Genomic DNA, 23,570 nt, shown 5'->3' with positions numbered 1-23,570 from the left:
AGGAGCTCCCATCCAGCTTCAGACACCTGAGGATCCAGGACGAGAGGGGCTGGGCAGAGTGCTCACCTTCCCCCAGCACTGTCCGGCTGTCTCCCACGCCCTGTGCGCACCCACTACGGGCTCCTGATTTGGAAGGACGATAGTAAGCTCATGATTCTTATATTTGAAAAGGTTATTTCCAGAACAGGCACCTTCTTCAAATAGTGAAAGTAAAGTTACTACCACCACTGCCACCACTGCTACCAGAACCAATGCTAAAATCATGGTGGCTTAGGAAATCACCCCCTGCCTGTGCTGGGCTCTGCTCAAAACCTGGTGATGTTCACTGTGCCCAGGTCCTTAAACCATCCTTCTGGCACCTTGGTGAGGCACCATCCCCATTTTACAGATGACAAAGGTAAAGCCCAGAGAGGGTGAAGGGTTGGTCCACAGTCACACAGCTCGTAACATGGTGGCCAAGTTGGACATAGAAGGCAGGTGGCCCAGCCCCTTGTCCCCACAGGTCCCCTCCTAAAGGGCTGGGGTTGGTATTCTCTGAAGCCACAGGGTATACATATCACCCACGTTATTCCACTTTATAAAAACTCATTTAAGGAGCTACTTGTTTAAGTGTGTGACAAATGGCAGGTGTGGCCACCCGGAGTGCCATTGCTAGAGTTCCTGTGGTGGACATCTGGGGCCTGGAGTAGGTCTGATCCCCTGGGGGCACAGCGAGGGTGTGTGTGGGAGGGACTCGGCTTTCTCTCCTGCACTCCTTCCCCACAGCGCAGCCACCATGTTATAGATGCTGCCTTGGGTGGGGTGGGGTGGGGGCAAGATTTACAGAGAAACAGGGAGCAGAAACGTGCAGCTTTCCCTCCTGTGCTCCAGGGAACAACTCTCCCAACTCTCCTCCTCACCAGGCTCCGACTTAGTGAGGAGCTGATCACACTGCCCAGGCTCGCCTCCCTCTGCCTCCCGCGGGTTAGAAGTCAGAGCGCTGGCCTGGCCGGCAGCACCCATCTGCCCATGCACGCCTCCTCCTGGGCCTGCTGGTGGCACTCCTGCTCTCCTGGCAGCTGAGACATTGGCCCACGGGTCAGGAAAAGAGAATGGGTTCCTAGCGGCACAGCTGTGGCTCTGCCACCATCAGGGGACAGAGCCTGACTTTGCACCCTGGAGTGAGTCCTGCCTTGCTCCTCCCCATCTCAGCCGTGACATGAGCGTCACCATCTCGGCTTGCTCCCTGTCAATCAAGACAGCAAGCGGGCGGAGAGGAGCGGTGGGTCTCTGTCCCCCTTTCCTACTCCCCCACCCTCCCTGCCTAGTGCAGAAGTGGACGTAGAGATCTCAGCCACCCGCACGTCTGCACACGTCACTGTGCTGTCTTCCTCAGAGGAAGCTCGTCCAGGTCTGTGACCCCCACCTGCCTGGCTGCCCCCAAAACTTCTGGAAAGGCTCATGTGCTTGGAAAGCCACTGCCCGGGAGCTTCCCTGCCACCCTCCAGGTGTGGGCCCAGGTCCCTTTTCCACCTCGCAGCTGGGGCTGGACCAGGGCTTTCGGCTGAGTCTTCGAGTGACTGTCTTCACTCCTGGGCTGGCAAGCGCCCCCTTCTCTGGGGTGCCCCTGCTTCATTAGCCCTTGGGTACCCTAAAGGCACTCAGGAAGAATAAGATCTTGTTTCTGTGATGATTTTCTTTCCAACAGGCAGGTTACTTCTGGGGCAGAACATTGGCTTACTGGTGAGCATTTATTGAGTGTCTGCTGTGTGCACCACACATCGTATCAGGAGGCGGCATGGTCCTTCCCTATCCAGAACCACACGAGGGGACTTTTCCACCTAAAACGCAGGTTCTTCATGGGCGTGGGTACACACAACAAATAGGATCTTTCCCACCTCAAATGCAAGATCTTCATGTGATGCCTCCGGGAGGAGGGTGGGCAGGGACATCCTGCCTGAGTCTGGTGAGCAGAGACCTGAGGGGTCCGGCCGCAGCGCTGACTTGCCACTGTGGGACGAGGTCTCTGCTCCCTTGCTCCTGGCTTCAGGTTCTTCCCCTGCCAGGTCCTGCACCCCAGCAGGCCGTCCCACATGGATGGCTGCCCCCCGGAGCAGGGCGGAGAGGCCTGGGAAGCCGTGGCCTCCTCTGCTTGGAGGAGCTCCGGTGTCGTGTTCCCCTCTGGACTCGCTTTCCTGGCAGGTCTCTTCCTCGCTGGGACTCCGGTCAGGCCCGCTCCACTGAGCAGCCTGCTCCTGGCAGGGATCTGCCCGGCGCCATCAGCTTCCTTGATCTTCTGGGCCCTGGCTGGTCCCAGCGGGTTCCTTCCGCCCTGCCCAGGCCAGGGCTTGACCTGTGGCTTCCTGAGCAGCAGCTTCTCTGGCTGCCGACCAGCTGGGCCCGGGGAATAACTGTGAGCCAGGCCACGTGTCCAGAGCCAGCTCGGGTCAGCAAGCCACGGCCACCTCTGCTCCTTCCTCTGGCTGCTCACGCAGGTGTCCCCGTGGACAGGGAGCACAGCCGGTCCACCTGGAAGCTCTCTAGAAGGCGTGCGCCCCCAGCAGAGCTGGTCTTCTGCTATCACCGAGGCTGGATTCCTGCTGGGGACAGTTCTGCTCAGTTGAAGAGGGAGGCAGCTGCCCTGGGGGTGCCGTCGCCCACCCCTCTGCGCCGGGACTGCATGCCCTCTGATGGACAATGGCTCGGTTTTGATTTCTCTTGCCCTCTCTCTGTCTCCTCTCTCTCTCTCTGCTTCTCTCCAAAGTCAGCATCTAGTGCTTTTCTCTCCGTACCCCTGGCTTCCAGCCTGTGTCCCGGGCATTCAGTTCAATCTCTCTTCTGTCCCTGAGCTAACCAGCAATGACCATTGAGCTTCCCACCCTAACCCTGTGGCCTGGAACCTCTGCACCAGGAGAGGAAATCCAAGGTGATTTGGGGGTGGGGGGGTGTGTGTGTGCAGTAGGTGCCAATGTATGGCAGCCTTCCCAGCCTGAAAGGGGAAGCTTTAAGCTCCCCGCTGCCCTGTATTTACTCAACCATTGACACCCAGGGAGTCTGGCAGGAGCCACCACCTACAGGAGGTCAGGTGCGGCCAGGCCAAGTCGTCGGAGCGGCTCCGGGCACTCTCTCCCTGAGATTCTCAACCACGGCCTCTGAAGCAAGCTGTGGCCCTGTGGGTCTCCAGAGCCCCCCTCCGCTCTCGCTGTGTGCCGTGGGCTGGACTGGAGGACAGGTCCCATCCCGCATCTCTGTGTCCCCAGGGCAAATGTTCCCTTCCTCATCGGTAATCAGAGGTGACGTGCTCTGTGGAGACAGCCTCTTCTCCTGCTGCGTCCCCGCTCAGTTACTATGGCAACAGACTCAAAAGGAGTGAATTTGCTTTTTCCTCTTAATTCTGTAATGCTCTCAGGTTTTCCAAAAATACCCTGATTCTTCTGGGTCTTCTGTGGCCGCTGCAGGTTGGGTGCACACCTCCTCCAAGTGTGTGCTGCACGAGGTAGCTCAGTTCACAGCAGTTCATCAGACAGACATTTTGGTAAAAATGCTTGCTGCATCTACTTTAGGTAAGTAGATGTGTTAGGCACCGGAATTAAGGAGAATTTAGACTTATCCGTGTACCCTTAAGAGTTCACAGTCTCTGAGAAAGACAAGTGACACAATGTAGCAATGTCCTGTGACGTGATTAATGTAATGTAATATAATAAATATTTTGTTAGTTGTGAGAGTAAATCAGTGTGGGGATCTGGAGTTGAGTTCCTAACCAGTCACTTCTGAGCTGTGCAAGCTCAAGGAAGTCCCTATACCTCTCTGAGCCTCAGTTCCCCATCTTATGCTGGGCTGTTGGGCAGTGAATACATGATACAGCACCAGACCCAGAAAAGTTCTTGCTCAGGAGGTGTTGCTTAGCCAGGGGATGCTCAGGAGAGGCCTGGGAGGGGTGTGCGCCTTGGCGGAGGGCCTGCAGAAAGTGGGGGGGGTGGGGTAGAGCAGTAGAGCATCCTGGGCCACAGCACTCCACCAGCCACAAGGTGGCCGTGTGAAAACGCCTGGCATGTTGGGCTCTGGGTGGATAAGAAAGCCAGAGACTGGATCTGAACCCAGAACCTCCCTGGGCTCCTGGTGGGACCACTTTGAGAACTGGTATCCTGCGATCCTGTGCCCCTGGGGAGCTCTGAGGCAAACACCCAACCTGTGCTCCAAGGTCTCAGTGTGCACACAGTGCTGCCCATCATTGTTCCTGGTCACATGTCATTGTCCCTGGTCACATTCGGGGTACCGCAGTGTGACTTCTGTATTCCTGTCCGCCTCGATGCTCTGGGGGAAGGAAGCACCTCGATGTCCCCGGAGATGCTGGCACAGGGGCCGCTGCCCATGGGCCCTGAGAGGCGGTGGGTTCCTGATCAATTACTCTGTGCCCTAGTCCCTTAGCGCTCGGGGAAGTGACCGCCCTCTGAGCTCAGTCCCCACCTGAGTTTCCTTCCACCCGTGCCCCCGTGTCCTTGCCTGGAAAACGAGGACGATGTCCCTACCCACATCTGGGGGTGGTGGACGACAAAAAGCCATTGTGCCGTAAGGTGCCCCGCACACACCTGCCCTGCGCAGGCTCTGGGAAGGGCCACTTCTGATCTCACCACAGGAGTCTTGTTTCAGTGGAAAGCCCCCAGCTCAGAATCCAGCCGGCAGTGTTGGGGTTGGATTGGGTGACAGATATTGCCATCAGCATGCCCTCTGCGGAGGACAAGCCCGGGGGAGCCTCCAAGCCTGCATTCCTTAGCATTCCCTCCATCACCTTCCAGGGGTCCCAGGGGAGGAAATTGACCATATCCCTGCGTCTACTGAACCTTCCTCGCCCAGCCTCCCTCTGGGAAGGGAGCTGCCTTTATCTGATGCCAGGCACACGTGCCAAGTGCCCTGCCCCTGACTCCACCAGCACCTGTGGCTGGAGCCAGGCCAGGAGCTGGGAGGTGTGGGCCCCTCGGCTTTCCACCAGGGGGTGGTGGGGTCCTTGGGGGGACAGTTCCTGTTCCCAGGTGGTTAACTCCCGGTGCCAGCTGCAGCTGAGTGTTATTTTGCAATAAGTGGCTGGCGGCTCGAGTGTCCCCCAGGCCCAGGCACCTGCCCTGTCCAGGAGCTGACAGCAGCCCTCCCTCCCTCTCCAGAGCTGCTTGTGCGTCTCCTCCTCGGTCTATGTCACTTCCAGAACCCCCTCCTTCCTCTCTCCGGGAGGCCTGTGGCAGACGGGGCCACACTGCATTTGCAGAAATACAAGGAGACTCTAGGCACGTCCCCTCTAGACCCCGGATCTGAGTTTGAAGTGCTGCGTGGATTGCAGAGGTCCACTCACCTGTGCCAGGAGGGCCCTGGTTCACATCGCCTCCCCCTCCACCTTCTGGTCCTTCTCCTGGCTGGCAGGGGCTGACCACAGGTCCCACCTGGCCCTGTCTGAAGGCAGTTTCTGTGCCCACTTTTGTTTGGGCATTAACACAGGTGCCCCTGCCCATGTGGTGGGCGGCCCTGAAGATATACCCTGAAAGTGTGGGGCACCCACTGCACACCTAGGTCCCCTGCTCTGGCCTGTGCCTGCAGGGCTGTGCTGCATGACACAGTCTCTCTGTCCTGAGGGCCATAGGTGCCGTGACCATCACTGTGTGCCGCTCACAGGGACAGCTGAGATGGCGGGAAGGGGAAGCAGCATCGGGAGGGCTCGAGGCCCATCTTCAAAGTCACTGTGCCAAATCCCAGGTCCCCAAGCGAATGTCCCGTGGCCCTGATCTTCTTAAAGGACGTCTGTTGAAGTGTGGTGCACAGAGAAAAGCATGTGGCTGGGCACATCCCCCAGGTGAACGTGCCAGCCCCCCTCGCCCCGCCGCTCCCCACTCCCCGCTCCCCAGAGACTTCTCCCCTCAGGAGCAGCTTGGCCCCTGAGGTTCCTTTTGCCTGGTCTTGACCTTGGTGAAAGTCACAGCTCCTAACCCCACACACTTGATACTGGGGCTGGGGAGGCCCGCGTCATCAGGGTCTGCCCTGGGCCTTGTGGGATGTTTGACAGGACCTGGACTTCAGCTCACTGGATGCCAGGTCCCCAGCCATCCTGAAAAGCGATTCCAGACACTGCCACCCTGCCCTGGGGGTCAGAATCAACCCTGTTGGCAGCCACTATGTGAGCAGACTTGCAGAGTGTGCTCTTTTTTGTGCCTGGAGACTTGGGTGAGATTCAGCCACGTTGTCATGTGTAACTGTAGCTCAGAGCATTCATCTGTGCTTAATTCTCTGGAGGAAATGGACCACAGCTTACACAGCACATCCTCAGGGCCCTGTCCTGAGCCCCCAGCAGGCCTGTGGGAATGTCCAATGACCTCCGCAGTAGACCAAGGGCCTGGTCCCCGAAGCACCTTTGCCAGAGATGCAGTAAAATCTGAGCATGTAGAAAGAACCTGAGCTTCAGATGCAGGATGGGTTCTGCCTGGCTCTAGATGCTTGTTCCTCAGCTGTCGCCTGATCAATGGGAACATTGCCTCCATTTCTCGGGGGCTGTGAGGGCTGCATGTGTATCAGTCAGCTTTCCTTACTATAATGAAATTCCAGAGGCAGGCTACTGTATAGAGAAGAGAGACTTTTTTGGGTTCATGGTTTCGGATGCTGAACGCCCGAAGAACTTGGTGTAGGCACAGGCTCTGAAGACGCCTCCCCACATCCCCATGCCCCCACCCACCCTTAGCTGCAGCATCTGGTAAGTGTGTGCATAACTTTATAGAAGCTGCCAAACTGTTTCCCAAAATGGTTGTGTCACTGTGCCCCACCAGCAATGCTTAAGAGGTCTGGTTGCTCCAACATTCTTGCCAGAACTTAACAGTGTCACTTTTAAAAAGGGGGGGGGGGGACACCATTTGCACAGTGTTCAGTGGCATCCTGTGTGGTTCTGCTTGTTTCCCTGATGATCAGGACCATGGAGCGTCTTTCCACAGGCCCCCCTGCCGTCTGTGTGTCTCTCAGCCCGTGATGTAGCTGCTGTCCAACTGTCCAGCTCTTTTGCATATTTTTTAACTTTTTTTTCATCATTGAGTTTCAGAGTTTTCCAATGGTCCACTCCCGAGACTTTTGTTAGACATGTGATCTGTGTGTTTTCGTCTAGTGAGGGGCTCGTCATTGCTTCCTCTTAAGAGTCAGAGAAAAGCTTGATTTTGGTGAGGTCCAGCTGGCTGAAGTCTTGTATGGATTATGCTCTGGATGTTGGATCTAAGAAATCTTTACCCAACTTGAGCTTACATTTTTCTCCTGTATTTTTTTTCCTAAAGGAATTGTAGCTTTATATAAGCATCCACATTCAGGTCTAAGATCCATTTTGAGATTTTTTTTTATATTTATACAGCATGAGTTTGGCTGTTTTGTTGTTTTGTAATTTTTGTATCAGATTAGGTTCCAGATTCATATAACCATAGACCCAGATGTAGACATACAGACATAGATAGACATGTCTCGTGCAAACCCTGGTCTACTGGTCCCAGCACCCTTTGCTGGAAAGACCACCCTTTCCCCGTTGAACTGCCTTTGCCATTTTTTCAAAAGTCAACCAACCACATTTATGTGAATTGATTTTTGGATTCTCCATTCCATTACTTGATCCTTTCGCCAACTCTGTGCAGTCTTAATATCTGTAATTTTATAATAAGTCTTGAAATGAGGCAGTGTGAACTCAACCAGTGTGTTCTTTTTCAAAATCATTTTGGCTATGATTGATCCTTTGCCTTTGCATATCAATGTTGGAATCAGCTTGGAGACATCTAGAAAAACATCTGCTAGGATTTTCACCGGGTTTGCACTGAATTTGTACATCGATTTGGGAGGAATTAACATCTTCAGAACATTGACTCTTCCAGTTCATGCCATAGTATTTTTGTCCATTTATTTAGATTTTCCTTGCTTTATTTCATCAGTATTTTGCTGTTTTCACAAGTCAAATCATGCACATATTTTTTAGGTGTATACTAAGTATATTATTCTGTGGTATTATTGTAAGTGGTATTTTTTAATTTTAAATTCCAATTGTTCATTGGTTGAATATGGAAATATAGTTGATCTTTAATATTGACTTCATTGCCTGTGACCTTTTTAAAACTCATTTATTAATTATATGATCTTTTTGTAAATTCCTAGGGATTTTTTTCTGTATACATTCATGTCTTCTACAATTAGAGATAGTTTCATAGCTCCTTTGTATGTAAGGAAACTCTGTATCTTTTATTAGTTTTTCTTGCCTTATTGTGCTGTCTAGAACATCCAGTACTATATTGAATGGGAGTGGTGAAATCAAACATCCTTACCTGCTCCCTAGATCTTAAGGGGAAAACATTCAATCTTTTACCATTATTTATGATGTCAACTATAAGTTGTTTTGTAGATGCTTTACCAGATTTAGAAAGTTTACTTCTATTTTTAGTTTGCTAAAAGTTTTTTTATTATAAATGGGTGTTTAGTTTTGTTGAATGTTTTTTCTGCATCTGTTGATATGACCATTTTGTTGCCTTTTAACTTCTATTAGTGTGATATGAATTACTTTCATTGACCCTTGAATATTGATTCAGCCTTGAATGTGTGAATCACACTGATTGATTTTTTTTTAAAGAGAGAGAGAGAGAGAGAGAGAATCTTTTAATATTTATTTTTTAGTTTTTCGGCTGACACAACATCTTTGTTTTTGTATGTGGTGCTGAGGATCGAAACCCGGGCCGCACGCATGCCAGGCGAGCGCGCTACCGCTTGAGCCACATCCCCAGCCCCACTGATTGATTTTTTTAATGTTATGTGCACTTGCATTGATTGATATTTGGATGTTGACTTGGTATTTCTTGGTCAGCTCTATCCCTTGTATACATCCTTTTTATATATTACTGGATTCAACTTGCTAATATCTTGTTGACTGCTTTTTCTCTATGTTCGATTGGGATATTGATCTACAGTTTTCTTTTCTTAAAATAGCTTTCATTTTAGTAGCAGAGTAATGCTGGCCTCATTGAAATGATTTGGCAGATGTCTCATAAGATGAGTTGGAAAGTGTCCCCTCCTCTTTCTTCCTAGAAGAGATTGTGTACAGTGGGTATTATTATTGATTTGTCAGTGAATCCACTTGGACACTCTTTCCAGAAAATTTTTACCTAGGAACTTAACCTCTTTAATGGCTCTAAAGACTGTTCAATTTATCTTTTTTTCCTTGAGTTAAGTTTTGGTCGTTTGCGTTTTTCAAGGAATTGATCCATTTCATTTACATTGTTAAACACATGGACCTATGGTTATTTTTAATAATTCCAGTAATCCCTTATCATCCCTTTAATATTAGTAAAGTCTAGTAACATCTCCTTTCTTTCTTTCTTGATATTTGTAGTTTGTGTTTTTTCTCTTCTTTTTCCATCTGGGGAGAGGTTTATAAATTTTACTGATCTTTTCACAAAGTCAGATTGTGAATTCATGGACTTTTCTCTGTTGTTCTTACTTTTAATCTCATTGATATTCACTCTTATTATTTTTACTTCATTGCTTCTGCTTATTTATGTTCAATCTGATGTCCACCTTCCCTTTCATTTCTTAAGATGGAGCTTAGATCATTGATATCTTTCTTCTTTTCTCTTATAAATATTTAATACTATGGATTCTCCTGTAAGCACTGCTTTGGGTACATCAGCAAATTTTGATAACTTGTATTTTTTTTTAATTCAGCTCTCAATATTTCTACCTTCTCTTGAGACTTTTCCCTTGACCTATGGATAATTTAGAAGCACGAGGTTTCACTTCCAGTTATTGGGAGATTTTCCTGATGTCTCTCTGTTACCAATTTCTGATTTAATTCCATTGTGGTCAGGGGACATGCTTTATATAATTTTAATTCTTTTAAATTTGTAAAGGTTTGTTTATGGCCCAGGATGTGACCTGTCTTGGTCGATGTTCCGTGTGCTCTTGAAAAAAATGCACATCCTCTTGTCAGGCAGAAGGGTCAATAAAGGTCAGTCAGATCCTGTCTGCTGTTGGTGTTAGGTCTCCTGAATCCAAGCTGATTTTCTGTTTCTATTACGAGGAGAGGAGGACTGAAGTATGATAGTTTGGGACTACAGCCTGAGTGTTTTGAATTTTACACTGTGAGATGCCGGTGTTGTTGATTGAATCATGTTCCTTCTTCCCCAAATTCACATTTTGAAATCTTGAGCCCTGGTACCTCAGAATGTGACTGCATTTCCAGATAAATGGAGTCTCTAGAGTGGGGTCCCCATCCAATATGACATGTGTCTTTGTAAGAAGGGGAAATCTGAACCCAGACACACAGGGGGAAGATGGATATGGACCAGCCAGTCAGGGTCCTGAGACAGACTCTCCCTCCCAGCCCTCAGAAGACCCCACCCACCGACACCTGGGCCTCAGCCTTGACCTCCAGGATGGTGAGGAACAGCTCTGTTGTTTCGGCCCCCTCTGTGGGCGTGGTGGCGGCCCTAGCCCACACACTGGGCTTGCTGAAGTTCTCTGGAGCAGGTTTGCTCTGCGTGGCCCTCGCAGCAGAGGGTGCCCACCAGAGCACACCACAAAGCTTTGCAGGGCTGGTAGGGGCTGTCCCCACGTGCGCAGGGGTTATGTCACGGCTTGACCCTCGAGCCTTTGCTGTACCTCCTGGGTCCCAAGTGCAGGTCCCAAGTGCAGGTCCACACACATCTTCGGGTGTCCTTTCTCCACCCTGCCCTGGGACTGCCCTGAAGCCCTGTGGTCCCCAGGGCCCTTCTTTTCTAACCTGGAGCTAGACACCAGCCACATCCTGCTGCTGAGGCTGCGCAGAGAGAAAAGATGAGGCATCCCTAGTCCCCAGCCCCGGGGCCTCCTGCAGCTCCCCAGCCAGCAGGGAGGGTCTGCTACTCCATCTGAGGTCCCCTGGCCACAAGGTGGGCAGTGAAGGAGGCAGCACAGCGACTCCAGTTTACCCTCCCGCCCTGGTCCCCCTGCTCCGCCCCCTGCCAGGGTCTCGGGTGTCCGGGATTCTTTATTGTTCTCTGTAATGGGTTTCCTCCATCTTGACTGGCACCAGAAGCCTTTCCCTCTTATTTTAACTTCTCTTTGCTGATCCCATGGCCCAGGGTTGGAACCTTCAGATTCACACAGGGAGCAGATCCAGCAAGATGCGTGGCCCAGTCCAGGGGGCAGAGCTGGGCTGGACCAGGTCCATACTCCTCCTGTGGGCATCCTTGGGCTCAGCTTCCTCCTTGAGTGTGTCCTGTACCCGTTCACAGTCCTACAGAACTGCCTTCCCCAGGGAGGGCCGCTGCCTCGCCAGCAGGCACGCTGGGCAGAACCATCCCCCAGGGACTGATGGTGAGGGTCCACAGGCAGAAATGAGAGCTTGGGGGCCCTCCCGTCTCCTCCCGATCTTCTGCTCTTCAGAGTACTTGGGGAGGGGCCACCATTTACCTCACAGTGGGCTCCCACCTCCTCTCTCATGTTCCCAGTGTAATTTACTTAAAATTTGCCAGATTCAAAAATGGAAAAGGGCCGGTGCCATTTCACACACCTGTAATCCCAGCGGCTCGGGAGGCTGAGGCAAGGATGGCAAGTTCAAAGCCAACCTCAGCAAAAGCAAGGCCCTAAGCCACTCAGTGAGACCCTGTTTCTAAATAAAATACAAAATAGGGCTGGGGATGGGGCTCAGTGGTCGAGTGCCCCTGGGCTCAATCCCTGGTACAAAAAAAAATAAAAACATGGAAAAGGAATATAGGAAGCCCTCCATGATGCTCAGACCTCAAGAGCACAGCAGGCCACTCCCTGCCCTGGACTCCATGGGTCCCTGCAGCACGCCCAGGAAGAGGGTGGACCCCAGGAAGGCACTTTTAGGTCCTGGGCACCAGGACCTAAAGCCGGGCGCTGCATGCTGGAGACCTCGAGAGCCCAGCACCCTGCAGCACCCGGGCTGGCTCCCCCAACCCTCATCTCTTCAGAGCAAGAAGGAGCGGGCAGAGGGCGGGCACGCGGCTGCACTGCACGGGTAGAAAAGAAGAGTGCTGATCCTTCTGCTGACCGCTGAGCAGCCTGTCCTGCCTACGTCCAGCTGGCACCATCCCCACTCCTCGGCCCCGTGCCGTGTTCCGGTCTTGATGGAGCACCGGTGACACCGTTCTGTGACGGTGCTCACGTCGGTCTTGGTTTTAGAAGTGGAGCCCTGGGGAGGGAGGTCGGGGGTCAGCCCTGGCCCTGTCACTCAGCCTTCCTCACTGTGGACACCTGACCATCAGCTGGTGGGGAAGACGGGCTGACTCTGGTCACTGGGAGGGGGTTTCAGTCCTGGTCACTTGGCCCCTGTGGCGAGGCAGCGCGACAGGGCCAGGAGCATGGGGTGGGGCCCGGGAAGCAGAATGGGGTCCCCCAGCCCCCTGTGAGGGCACATCTGCCCTTGACCTAGACCTTCCAATAGGCCCCGCCTCTTAAAGGGTCCCCCATCTTCCAGGAGCGCTCAGCCGGAGACCAAGGCTTCAACACCGGGGCCTGTGGGGACTCTCTGGGCTCAACCATAGGATCCCTGCTGTCGTCCAGCACCTCTGAGCACGCAGCGTGAGCTGTGGTGTTTGTTGACTGAGTGATGGCTGGCTGGCTGTCACTCTCAATCAATGCAGCCTCGTGTTTAGACCTTAGGGACCCTGTGAGAATTTAGTGATGAGAGAAATCATTTTAATAATGTTTGTAACGGGATGGAGGCTCCTCTGCAATTTCCTCAGGAACTAGGTCACCCAGAGGCTCAGGGGTCGCACTCCAAAGGCACAAAGGAGTGTTCCTTGGTACAGATTCTGAAACTGCAGGCCTTTCTCAGATTGGCCAAGCACAGGATTGTCAGATACAGCAAAGGCAGGACACCCAGTTACCTTTGAGCGTCAGAGAAATAACGAATGATGTTAGCATAAGTATGTCCAGTGCAATATCAGGGATATGCGTATACTAAAAAAAAAAAAAAAAAAAAAAAAAAAGGTTTTATGATTTATCTTTCAAACTTAACTGGGCACCTGTTTCATCTGAGGGCTTCACCAGACACTCCTGGCCCCACAGCTCTCCCTTTAGGCCCATCATCACTGAGCTGGCCTTTTGAATAATTGGGGAGGACTTGTGAGCTGGAGGCCTGGCCTTAGAGATCACCCCTCTGAGCGGCTCCCAGGTCTCCTGACCCAGCCCTGCTGGGAGCATCCTAGCCCATGGGGGTCAGAGACAGCACAGACGTTTGACCCCTGTGTGAATTGAACACTAGGTCCTCATCCAGGAGCATCGCATTCTGGTAATGAACAGGCCAGGAGGCTGCCGGGCAGGCAGGCCAGGCTGGGCTCTGAGAACGGCCCCCGCCGGAGGGGGTCTGATGGGGCCCAGGGATCAGTGGCAAGGCCCGCGTCCCAGGGCTCCACAAACAGTCACGTCACCTCGGGTCTCCCGCCTTGGAGAGGACGCATCTGTCTGGGCCCCTGGGAGCTGTGCTTCAGAGATGTCCTCCTGAGAGCATTTAGTCTTCCTTCTCTGGAGAGGCCCGGGAGGAGGTCTGTGTGATGTCCTCCTTGGCAGGAACGGACAGGACCTGGGGGCCACCCCACTCCTCACAGCAGCTCCACTCCTGGGGCAGGGTGGAGACTGGAGGGCCAGCAGGACCCTCAGAGTGGACGCACTGCCCCAGTGTCCACTCTTCTGAGATCTCTCCCTGCCACACTCAGCCACCACGTGCCATGCAGTGACCGTAACACCAGGGGACGGGGACCTGAGGCTAGGGCACCACCCTGGGTTCAGCCACAAATGAATCCGTGTGTGTGTGGCAGACACAGGTGTCGGTGACATTCCTCTCCATTTTATGAAGGTCGAAACCATCCAAGTCCCAGATGCCTGTCTGCCCTTTGCCCAGCACAGACCACTCTCCCGCATGGCCACACTGGCTTTGCCTTCTCTGACCTTGCTGCAGAGGCCAGGTCGGCCTCCAGTATCCCACAATCTGTGTGGCACCTTCCTTGCAAAGATGTGGGTCCAAGCACAGCACGGCATGGAGCAGGCGTGGTCCGGAAAAGCCTCCCAGCATCCCTCTTCCTTACAGCAGTCTTAATTATTTTCTCTATTTTAAATGAGATACTTGAGCCTCACAGATGAAGTGTGGCTATGTCACACAGCAAGGAGACTTTGGCTCTGGGACCACGTCTGATGCCTTCAGGGTTCTTGACTGATGGTCCTAGGATCCATTCCTTCGCCACATATTTTGGGGGTGTCTGCTCTGGGCAGAGGGGATGCTGGGGAGACAGGGTGGGTCCTGCCTTCTGGAAGTTGTAACTGGGAAGCACAGCCTTCAGGGGTCACGATGGCTGGGCGTTTCTGGTCCTCTCTGACCTGGTGAACTCTCTTCAACAAGCCACGAGCATCTCCTTGGTCAGGGAAACCACCCCTGAGCCCCCCTCAGGGCCACCCCACCCTCTGTGGTCAGATGGCCCGGGTCCAGCTCAGCCAGGGGAAGCTCATTGGCAGCTCTGCACCCTCGGCCACATTCTTGTCTGTGTGCAAGCCCTTGCAGTGCTCCAGGCTCGTGTCTGTACCCCACCAAGGATGCTGTTCTCAGGGCTGCCCCTGCCCTGCCGCGTGAGCCACCCTCGTCACCATGCCAACAAAGTCATGCCACCAGCAGGTGTCTCCAACAGTGACTTAAAAGTGGACCCCACGGGCTGGGTGGCCTTTGAAAGCCACCTTCTTTCTCCACCTGTTTCCAAGGTGACTTGGGCCAGCACCCCCTCCATCTGACATGAGCCAGCTCTTCACCAAATCTTCCCAGCCTCCAAACGATCAAATAAGCACCGACCATTTGTTGTCCTGTCATGAGATTTTCAGTGCTTAAAGTCATTTTCATAGCTAACCAGTACTTTGAATTTACAGTCTATTTTACAAAGGAGAAAAAAAAGAACATCAACACAAAACAGAAGCAACACACCTGAGACAGATGGATTTGGCACACCTCAGCTGCCTGCCTTAGCCTAAGTTGGAGGCGTGCGGGACCATCTGTCAACAACTGCAAATGAACTGATTAATTGATCACACAAAAAACGCATGGCTAGCAATGCCTGCCTTCTGATTTCCTTACTTCGGCCTCAGCAGTAGGTTAAGAGATGCATAATAATATTCCCAGTGTTCAATTACTACAGGAACAATAGAAGGGAAGAATATTAGTAATTATCAAGTAGTCTGTTCTTTGTTACTGTAAGGAAATAACTGAAGCTGGATAGTTTATTAAGAAAAGAGGTTTATTTAGTTCACAGTTTGGAGGCAGAAAGTCCAAACAGCATGGTGCCAGCTCTGGGGAGGGCCCTCCTGACTGCATCACATCTTGGCAGATGGCACCTTCATTTGAATACATGCAAGAGGGAGAGGTCACCTGGTAGGACAGGAAGCCCAGGAATGAGAAAGTGTCTGGCTAGATCTTTTATGACAACCTCTTGCAGGAACTAACTGGTGTCCCACCAGAACTACTTAGTCCCTTATGATGGCAGTGCCCCAGTGACCTCCATAGGCTCCACCTCTTAAAGGTCCATCACCTTTTAACATGGCCACCCTGAGGACCACGCTTCCAACACATGAATCCCTGGAGGTTAAAACCGCGTGCAAACCCCGGCAGAGATTAGCAGGTGCCCTGTCATCATATGGGTCTCAGGTGCCCCTTGCAACTATCTCACCCGCTCGTCTGTCTTATCCCCATTACTTACAGGAAGGAAATTAAGCCCAGTGTGTAACTGACACACCCAGACCCCGATGTGTGTTCAAGCAGGATTCGCCCGAGTCTTTCTGAACCTCGTCCCACCCTGTCTTTCCCACCCTGGTCCCCGGGCTCTGGGGCAGCAGAACCAGTCTGACACTGGCCACGCCCTCTGGCCACCTGAGCTCTCACCACAGGTGCAGGGCAGGGAAGAGGGTGTCAGCGTGGGACTGTCCCATTGCTGAGGAGCTCTGGGATTGGTCTAGGAGGACTCCTAGGGGAGCCCCTGCTGATTTCACCCCCACCAGTTCCTGTGGTTCCACTTGTTACCCTTTTTGTGTTAAGAAAGAGGCGGAGGGGTTCGGCCTGAGGAGTCAGCCGTGCCCTTTTCTAACAACCCTTCAAAAGAGCACTTTGTGTGTGTGAGGCTGGAAGAGGCCAGGAAGCCAGGCTCCCCTGCACCTCCGGGGGCACAGCTTTGGTGACACCTTGACGGTGGTCCAGCGAGACCCCTAGATCTATAATAAACTGGTCTCATCGTAAGCCACTGAATGTGTGGCAGTTTGTCACTGTGGCAACAGGAAACTAACACAGGCGCTGAGTGAGCACCACAGGGAAGCAGAGAGCAGAGGCGTGGGAGGTTGAGGGCGCGTGGTGAGCCCGGCGAGGCCCTGCCACAGTCTCTGTTCAGATCCTCATTTTCTCCGCCAGCATTTTGGGTGAAAATTTTCTCAAACCCAAACATGCCCCAGAGACAGGCAGGCAGCAGGCTCAGGCCAGGGACCTCCACAGGATGGAGGGGCGTGGAGTCAGGGTGGCCTGTCTAGGAACCCGCACAGGTGGCCCTGGAGGAGGGAGGGGAGGGCCAGGGCACCCACGTTCTGCATGTCCAAGAGGACGAACGTGCAGCGTCCCCTGGCTGGACCCCACTTCCTAAGAGGCCACCGCAGAAAGTGGCCTCCAGTGGCCTAGGAGGCCTTGTGGAGGGTGGGCCCTGTAGAGGCCCAGAAGTGATGACCTAGAGAAGGGATTCACCCCTCCTGGGGACAGAACCAGCCAAGTCGGAGTAGCAGTTGTTTGTAGAAAGGAGAAAATGGCCGTCTTTATCAGTGCGTGGACTTTAGGCACCACTGTGCAAGCCCCTAAGAACTCCACAATAAGAATGATAAATAGAGTTCCCCTCACAGAGCCCCAAGGCCACTGGGGGACAGTGTGGGACAGGCCCCAAGAAGTGGCCTGTGGGGGACAGGACTGTTGTACTGAGACAGGAAGCATGCTCAGCTTTGCTGGATAGCCCAGGGCTCCTCCTGATGGCTGAGCCCAGCGGCAGCAGGCCCTCTGCCCAGCCTTCCTGTCCCCCACTGTCCGGTTGGCCCACATGTTCCGGATCCCTGTGGCCCATCTGAGGTCCTAGTTCTTTTATTACTAATTTAATAGCTTTGTTAATGTCTATGCAGACGGTCTCCAGTGTACGGTGGTTCAGATAGGATTTTTTTTAACTTGCCCTGGTGTGAAACGATGCACCTTTAGTAGAAACTGCCCTCCGGATTTGGAATCTGGGTAGGAAGCCCAGTCCTCTCTGCTGATGCTGGGCAGGGTCAGTGGCCACAGCTCCATCAGCCCTGCCTGCTGGAGGGGGAGCCAGAGACTGCATTTGGCTGAGTTGCTGAGCTCCGGTGCTTGTTGGGCTGGGCATCTGAGCGCATTTTCTAATGATAATATCTTCCACTTACCACGGGTTTGTAGGGACATAACCCCATCGCGTTGTCAAGGAGCCCTGTCATCTGTTATCTGTCCCATTTATGTCCGTCATTGTTTACGGACATACTAAAACAGTGCTAACTTGATTATGTATATAAATGCACCTCTGGAGCCAGCTCACTCCCAGGGCCAACAGCCCCCATCTGGGAGGAGCCCGGCCTGAGCGCCCCCTAGTGGCCATTTCCCATCACCACACCCCAGTACACATGGCTTCATCACTGCCATCAGGGCAGCATGTGGTCAGCAAAGAAATGCCAAGCTCCTCCAGTCAGGAGCCCATCAGAGGTCGCTCTTCTCAGTCACAGCAGTGCTCAGCTTGTTTATCAGTAACAAGGAGGCCCCGAGACCCAGCCACCCACCAGGACTGGTTGAACCCTGAGTCGGGAGGCCCAGGCTACAGACAGACCTGCTCCACACCCTAACAGACTGTGGCCTCAACCTCTGCTTACCCACCTGTAAAATGGGGCGCAGCTCTGCCATCAACCAGGAGAAGTGAGTATACTAATATCTCTGGCGCATGCCCTGGCCAGCAGGGCCTGTAATCATGTGTCCAGGAAGGGGTGACTGTCTCCTGTTGGTCCCTTCAGGTGCCATGTGAGGGAAACATTTATCAGAAGCCAAATTGGTGCCAGAACCAAACCGGGGAATTAATACATCTCCACACTGGCTCTGGGGGCGAGGGAGGGCCGCAGGGCCTGGGACAGCCTGGACATTGTTCTCCTAGGTGGGGGCAGGGAGAGCCTTCTTCCCTGTTAGCTCCAGGGCCGCCCTTTCCCTCTGAGCGATCGACCCCCCACCCCCAGCTCCATCCTGCAGATGAGGGGAGATAGGTAGTTCTGATCCCCAGGGACAAGGGCCCGGCATCCTCAGGTCAGTGACGCGCAGCCCAGGCAGGGGCAGCTAGAAGCACTCTCCTAGGGGGAGTTTGTCCCTGTGGACCAGAAACTCTAAAATATTCATCACCATGGACTCAGAAATTGTGCATGTGGCATCTGTCCCCTGAAATAAAAATGTGAGTGCAAGGATGTGTCCACCTGGATGCACGGGGCTTATCAGTGTGTCTTACGTAAAAGGCAAACCTGGAAACTCCTGCGCCCAACTCTAGGGGGAGGATTAAATTAGGGCTTCTATGTTTGATGGAATATTACACAACTGTTGGAATGGGGTTTGGATGGACTTCTTAATACATAGGTGAATCCCCCCCCCCCCGCCTCTTTCCCTGGCCTCTGATACATACACCTCCAGAAAAAAAGCATTGAAGAGAAAAAATATTAAAATGTTACAGGGATGACGTGTGGGGATGATGAGTCTCATCTTTGTTCTCATTTTTGCTTGACTTACACCTTGACTGCGGTCCCGTGAGACCTCCACATCTATAAAGTAATAAACTGGTGTTGTTCTAAACCCCTGAATTTGTGGCAATTTGTTACTATAGCAACAGGAAATTGACACAGCGGCACTGTGTGTCCCTCCCAGAGACGGGCAGGCAGCAGGCTCAGGCCAGGGACCTCTGCAGGATGGAGGGAGGGGCGTTGGATCCGGCGTGTGGAGTCAGGGTGGCCTCTCTAGGAACCCACACAGGTGGCCCTGGAGGAGGGAGGGGAGCGCCAAGGCACCCACGTTCTGCAGAGGGCCAAGCGTGGCCAAGAGGACGAATGTGCAGAGGATTTAGAAAACACTATTTTCTTAGTGTTCCATGCTGATCACATCATATTTGTAAACTCAGGAGAGGATTGGGGGAAGTGGCAGACCATGCTACTTGCAGGCCTGGTGTGGGGGTGGCACTGTGAGTCCCCAGGAGTCACCTGCTGGCTGTCGGGTGCCCTTCTTGAAGCTCTTGCCTGTGGAGTGGGCACAAGGGCACCCGCCACACACCTTGCCATGAATGCTCATTTTCCGTCACTGAAACACGCTGTCACTTACACGCAGGAAGAAAATGTCCTGCCTGGGTGCCAGGGACAAAGTGCAGTTCCCAGTGGTGGCTCCCCTGAGGGGCACCTCTCCCTGCAGCTGCCCTGTTAATTCTCTCTCCTTCCTCACAGCTGCCCATGATGGGAGGAGCCTTCATGGACTCGCCCAACGAGGACTTCAGCACCGAGTACTCCCTGTTTAACTCCTCTGCCAACGTCCACACGGCCTCCAACGGCCAGGGCCAGCTGGAAGAGCCTCCTAGGTCCTCCAACGACGCCGTCTTGCTGTGGATCGCCATCATAGCGACGCTGGGGAACATCGTGGTGGTCGGGGTGGTGTATGCCTTCACCTTCTGAGGGCACGGCTGCCACCGGCCACTCAGGACGGCCCCTCTGCACCGGGCCACTGTGGGCCAGGCTTTCCAGGTGGCCCTTTCTTGTCCATGTTCTAGAACCCGGAGCTCTGACCGCTTGAATGGCCTCTCTGGACCCAGAGACCTGGCAGCCTGGAGGGCAGATATCCAGGCTGTGGTGAAGCTGCTCCAGACATGGCAGTGTGAGCCCCAGCTCTGGGGGGCTCAGCAGACATGGCCTGCAGGGCGTCATTGAAACTGTGGTCCCAACGCAGGAGACGACGTGGACCAGGTGGTCAGGGTTAAAAGGTGGACGTGGTGGTGATCACTCGCTAGCTGTGATAGCGACCGCTGCTGTGTCTTGTTTATACAAATGTGCCAAACCCCACGTGTGGGGGCTGGGCAGGAGCAGCTCCGGGAACATTCCAGATCCCAGCCCAGCTGGGTTTCCTGTTCAGCCCCTGGTAACGCTGGTGGTCATCTCGCAGGGCCATAGGGCTGCCCTGATGTGACTCGGAAATGGCCTTCGTCACCAGGCACTGGGCCCCTTCAGGGCCCTGGGCACATCAGGAGACCCAGGGATGGGGGGTTACTGGTCACATGTGGGGCTTCGGGGGCACTGGTGTCCAGGGCTGGATGGACTTCCTCATCTTTTCAAGAAGAGAAGGGGACACCTTCAAAACTACTTCTGCTGAGCAGTTAACTTTTCAGCTGCCCAAACGAAGTTGCTCTTTCCCCTCGGAGGAATCCTGGAATTCCTAAGATGGGAAAGATGCCCGTCCGCCTAATCGTCGGGTGGATGGGACGGAGAGGGCTGTGGTCTGCATGTGGTCCCAGGTCCGGTTACTGGAGAAGCTGCCCTCGGTGGCGTGACCCTCCAGGGTGTAGAAGCCAGGTGGGAGGCGGCAGGCTGTGCATCCGCCTGTATTTGGGGCCAGGTTGGCTGTGGTGCGCTCCTCTGCAGCTCCAGTCTCCCTGGGGGTCCTGCTAAACAAGGAGGGTCCCCAGTAAACAGCAGAGCAGGGTGGGACGCGCAGGGCCCAGTCCTGGGAAGTTACCTCACAAGGCCACTGCACCACCTTCCCAAGGCCACTCCCTGTGCAGACAGTGGGAAGGATCTCAGAGAGGACTGAGTGGCCACAGGCCCAGGGGTCTTTCTCCTTCCCTTCTCCCTCCACTACAGAAAAGAAGGTACATGGCATAAATCTCCCTTCTGCGATGGAGAGACTTTGAAGGCTAGTAAAGAAGCCCCTGTGTGTGTTTGGGGATGATTGCAGAAATCCTGACCCCGTCATTGCTGTCTCAGGGGACATGAGTGTTTTTGATGATAGGTAAAGGGCACCTCGGATGTCCAGAAGTGGCCACTTGTCTCTGGGAGCTGCACGATAACAGGCTCACCAGCCCAGCCTCCAGACAGAGCCATGGTGGCTGCCGGCTGTGATTAGCATCCATCTGAAATGCTTCTGCTCAGTGAGGAACCGGCCTGACCTTTACAGCCTGGGATAAGGGACTTGGGACCGTCTGCCTGGGACTCCTTCTGGACTCACTGACGGACAGCAGGCTGGACTGGGTAGTTAGCCTCTATGCCACGGGGCCCTTGGGTGTTCACCCGGCGGCTTCACCAGCAGCGCCCTCCTCCCCATGCCCCAGGTCTGCCCCCCGAGCCAGGCTTTCTTAGACAGATGTCTCCCTGAGAACCCAAGGAGGGAGGTCCAGAGCCAGGACAGGGGCCAGGGCATGCCTGGCATCTTCTGGGGCACTTCAGTGCCAGGGCTTTCTGATGCCCCAGCTTCTGGCCTCACGTCCCCAGGGGCACCGGTATCCCTTTCTCCATACAGCCGTGGGAAGGCAGGTGGGAGAGGGCGCTGGGTCTGCCGTGACCCAGGGAGAGAGGCAGGAAGGAAAAGTGGCATCTGGCCTCAGGAAGGGCTCCAGCGTTCCAGTCCCTGGGGACTTGTGACTGCAGGGGTCTCCTGGACGACACACCCCCATGCACACATAAACGTCAGTTACATTCAGTGTTCAAGTCTCTCTCCAGAGTCAGGGCACAGACAGTGGGGTGCCCTGGGGCCATCTTGTCCACACCACAGTGTGCAGATCCCAGTGGCTCTCTTGGTGTCCTTGCTGTTTTTATCCCGTCATCACGGATAACAGTGAGGAGCAAGGGATGGGTTTCCAGCCAGAGAGTGAGCCGCCCTGTCCCCCGGCCTCTGTGGTCCTATCTTGGTCAGGTGAGGGGAAAACACAGACCTGGCTCCTGTGCCTGAGCACCGGGTCAGGTGCAGCGCCACATTCGCATGCCTATCCTTCATCCTCGCGGTTACTTGGCAACATCATTTCCCGAGTGCACAGGAGAGGTGCTAGAGGTGCAGAGGAGTGGAGTAACTCTCCTGAGGCCACACAGCATGCAAGTGAGGAGCCAGGCCTGGACTGGGAAGCTGGGCTTCAAAGCCAGGCTCTTTCGGTGACACCATACTGTCCTTCTGTGGCCGGTGTCACTTCCAGGGCTCTGTTAGACCAGGCCCTGGGTCTACAGAGTCTGCTCCTCAAGGTACACTCCCTGGGCCAGCTCTGGCTCTCACAGGTCTCTGGTCATCCTAGAACTGGGCACGCTCAACCCCTTCTCTGCCTGACTCATCAAGTGGTCCCTGATGCTGCCCTCAGCCGTCTAAGATTGTCCACAGGTCTCCTCATAAGGCTCCAGTGAGGTTCCCAAAGACCGCCTTTCTCAAGATGCATGCAGAGGGGGGTCCTGACCGGGGGCCCTCAGGCAATGCACTCTGGGAAAGCTGCTCCTCCAAGCAGAACGGCCAGGTCAGGTCGTGGGACGGCCCGTGTGGCACGTTGACCTCAGCTTAGACACAGCCCTCTCTCTGAGGACCAGGGCTCTCCAGAGGAGGGGACACAGATGTTCTTGGTTCAGACTCCAGCTGGGGCCCAGTCTGGCCTCTCCCTAGGTGAGGCGGAACCCAGGGCCCCCTCTGGTTTGATGGGTCAGTGCTGAGGAAGGAGGCATTAGCCTCTCGAGTAGCTGGTCCTCGGAGAAGGGCTGCTTTTGCTAGAATATTCTCTGCGCTCCGTCAAATCAGTATCAAGAGGCAGAGAGATGACTGTGTCTCCTTGCAGGAGTCCCCAGGGTCCTAGGGGGCAGGAAGGAAGGACAGGCTGGCGCCAGGTGGCTGGAAAGGCAAGAAGCCAGCTTCTAGCCCCGTTTCAAGTGGGAGCTGGGAGCCTGCCAGACCCCATTAGCAGATGTTAGGATCCGTCTGGAGCCGCAGACCAGGCCTCCCCCCTCAGCTGGTGGCTCCTTTCACCATGAGCAGCCAGGTCCCTAGTTCCTCTCCTGCTGCTGTTCACACGTCTCCCTGGTGTTTTGTGCTGTGTCATGTACCTCCCGAATTCCCCTGGGGACAGCTGAGGGGTGCACATTGTCACCCCACTATTCTCTTGAGGAAACAGGCAGGCCACAGGCCTGAGAGCCCACAGCAAGGAGCACGAGTTCAACCCGGGCCTCCCTGGCTAGCCGCCTGCCTTCCCTGCACCCACCTGCACCTCCCTGCCCTCCCTGCACCCCAGCATGAGCCTTCCAGGGTGGGCCTCTGAGGCCAGGCCCAGGTTTGGCCCCAGAACTCGGTAGCCAGATTGCCAATGTCAAAAGAAAAAGGGACAGGCACGGCCACACATTCTTAGACTCAGAGCCTCACAAATAAGGGCCTTAGAGGGCAGTGGGCAGGGCCAGGGAGAGCAGCTGAGGCCACCCAGAAATCAGTGCAGAGCTGACGGGTCCTTGGGCACCAGCTGCGCAGCACCCTCACCAGGAAGCACAGGGTCCCCCAGAGCTGCAGCACC

At 54.1% G+C, this 23,570-nt stretch overlaps 1 protein-coding gene across 1 annotated transcript in view; it reads left to right on the top strand.

Annotated features, from left to right (window-relative positions):
• C6H14orf132 (chromosome 6 C14orf132 homolog) overlaps window positions 1-19,725 on the top strand; it is a 37,123-nt gene extending 17,398 nt beyond the window's left edge. The window contains exon 2 of the mRNA XM_026399415.2: window positions 19,501-19,725. Coding sequence (XP_026255200.2) covers window positions 19,501-19,725 — 225 coding nt within the window. The remainder of the gene's footprint in view (window positions 1-19,500) is intronic.
• Window positions 19,726-23,570: the final 3,845 nt, after the last annotated feature.

This window comes from Urocitellus parryii, chromosome 6 (assembly GCF_045843805.1).
Source record: "Urocitellus parryii isolate mUroPar1 chromosome 6, mUroPar1.hap1, whole genome shotgun sequence".
NCBI lineage: Eukaryota > Metazoa > Chordata > Mammalia > Rodentia > Sciuridae > Urocitellus > Urocitellus parryii.
This window is presented reverse-complemented; position numbering and strand designations above follow the sequence as displayed.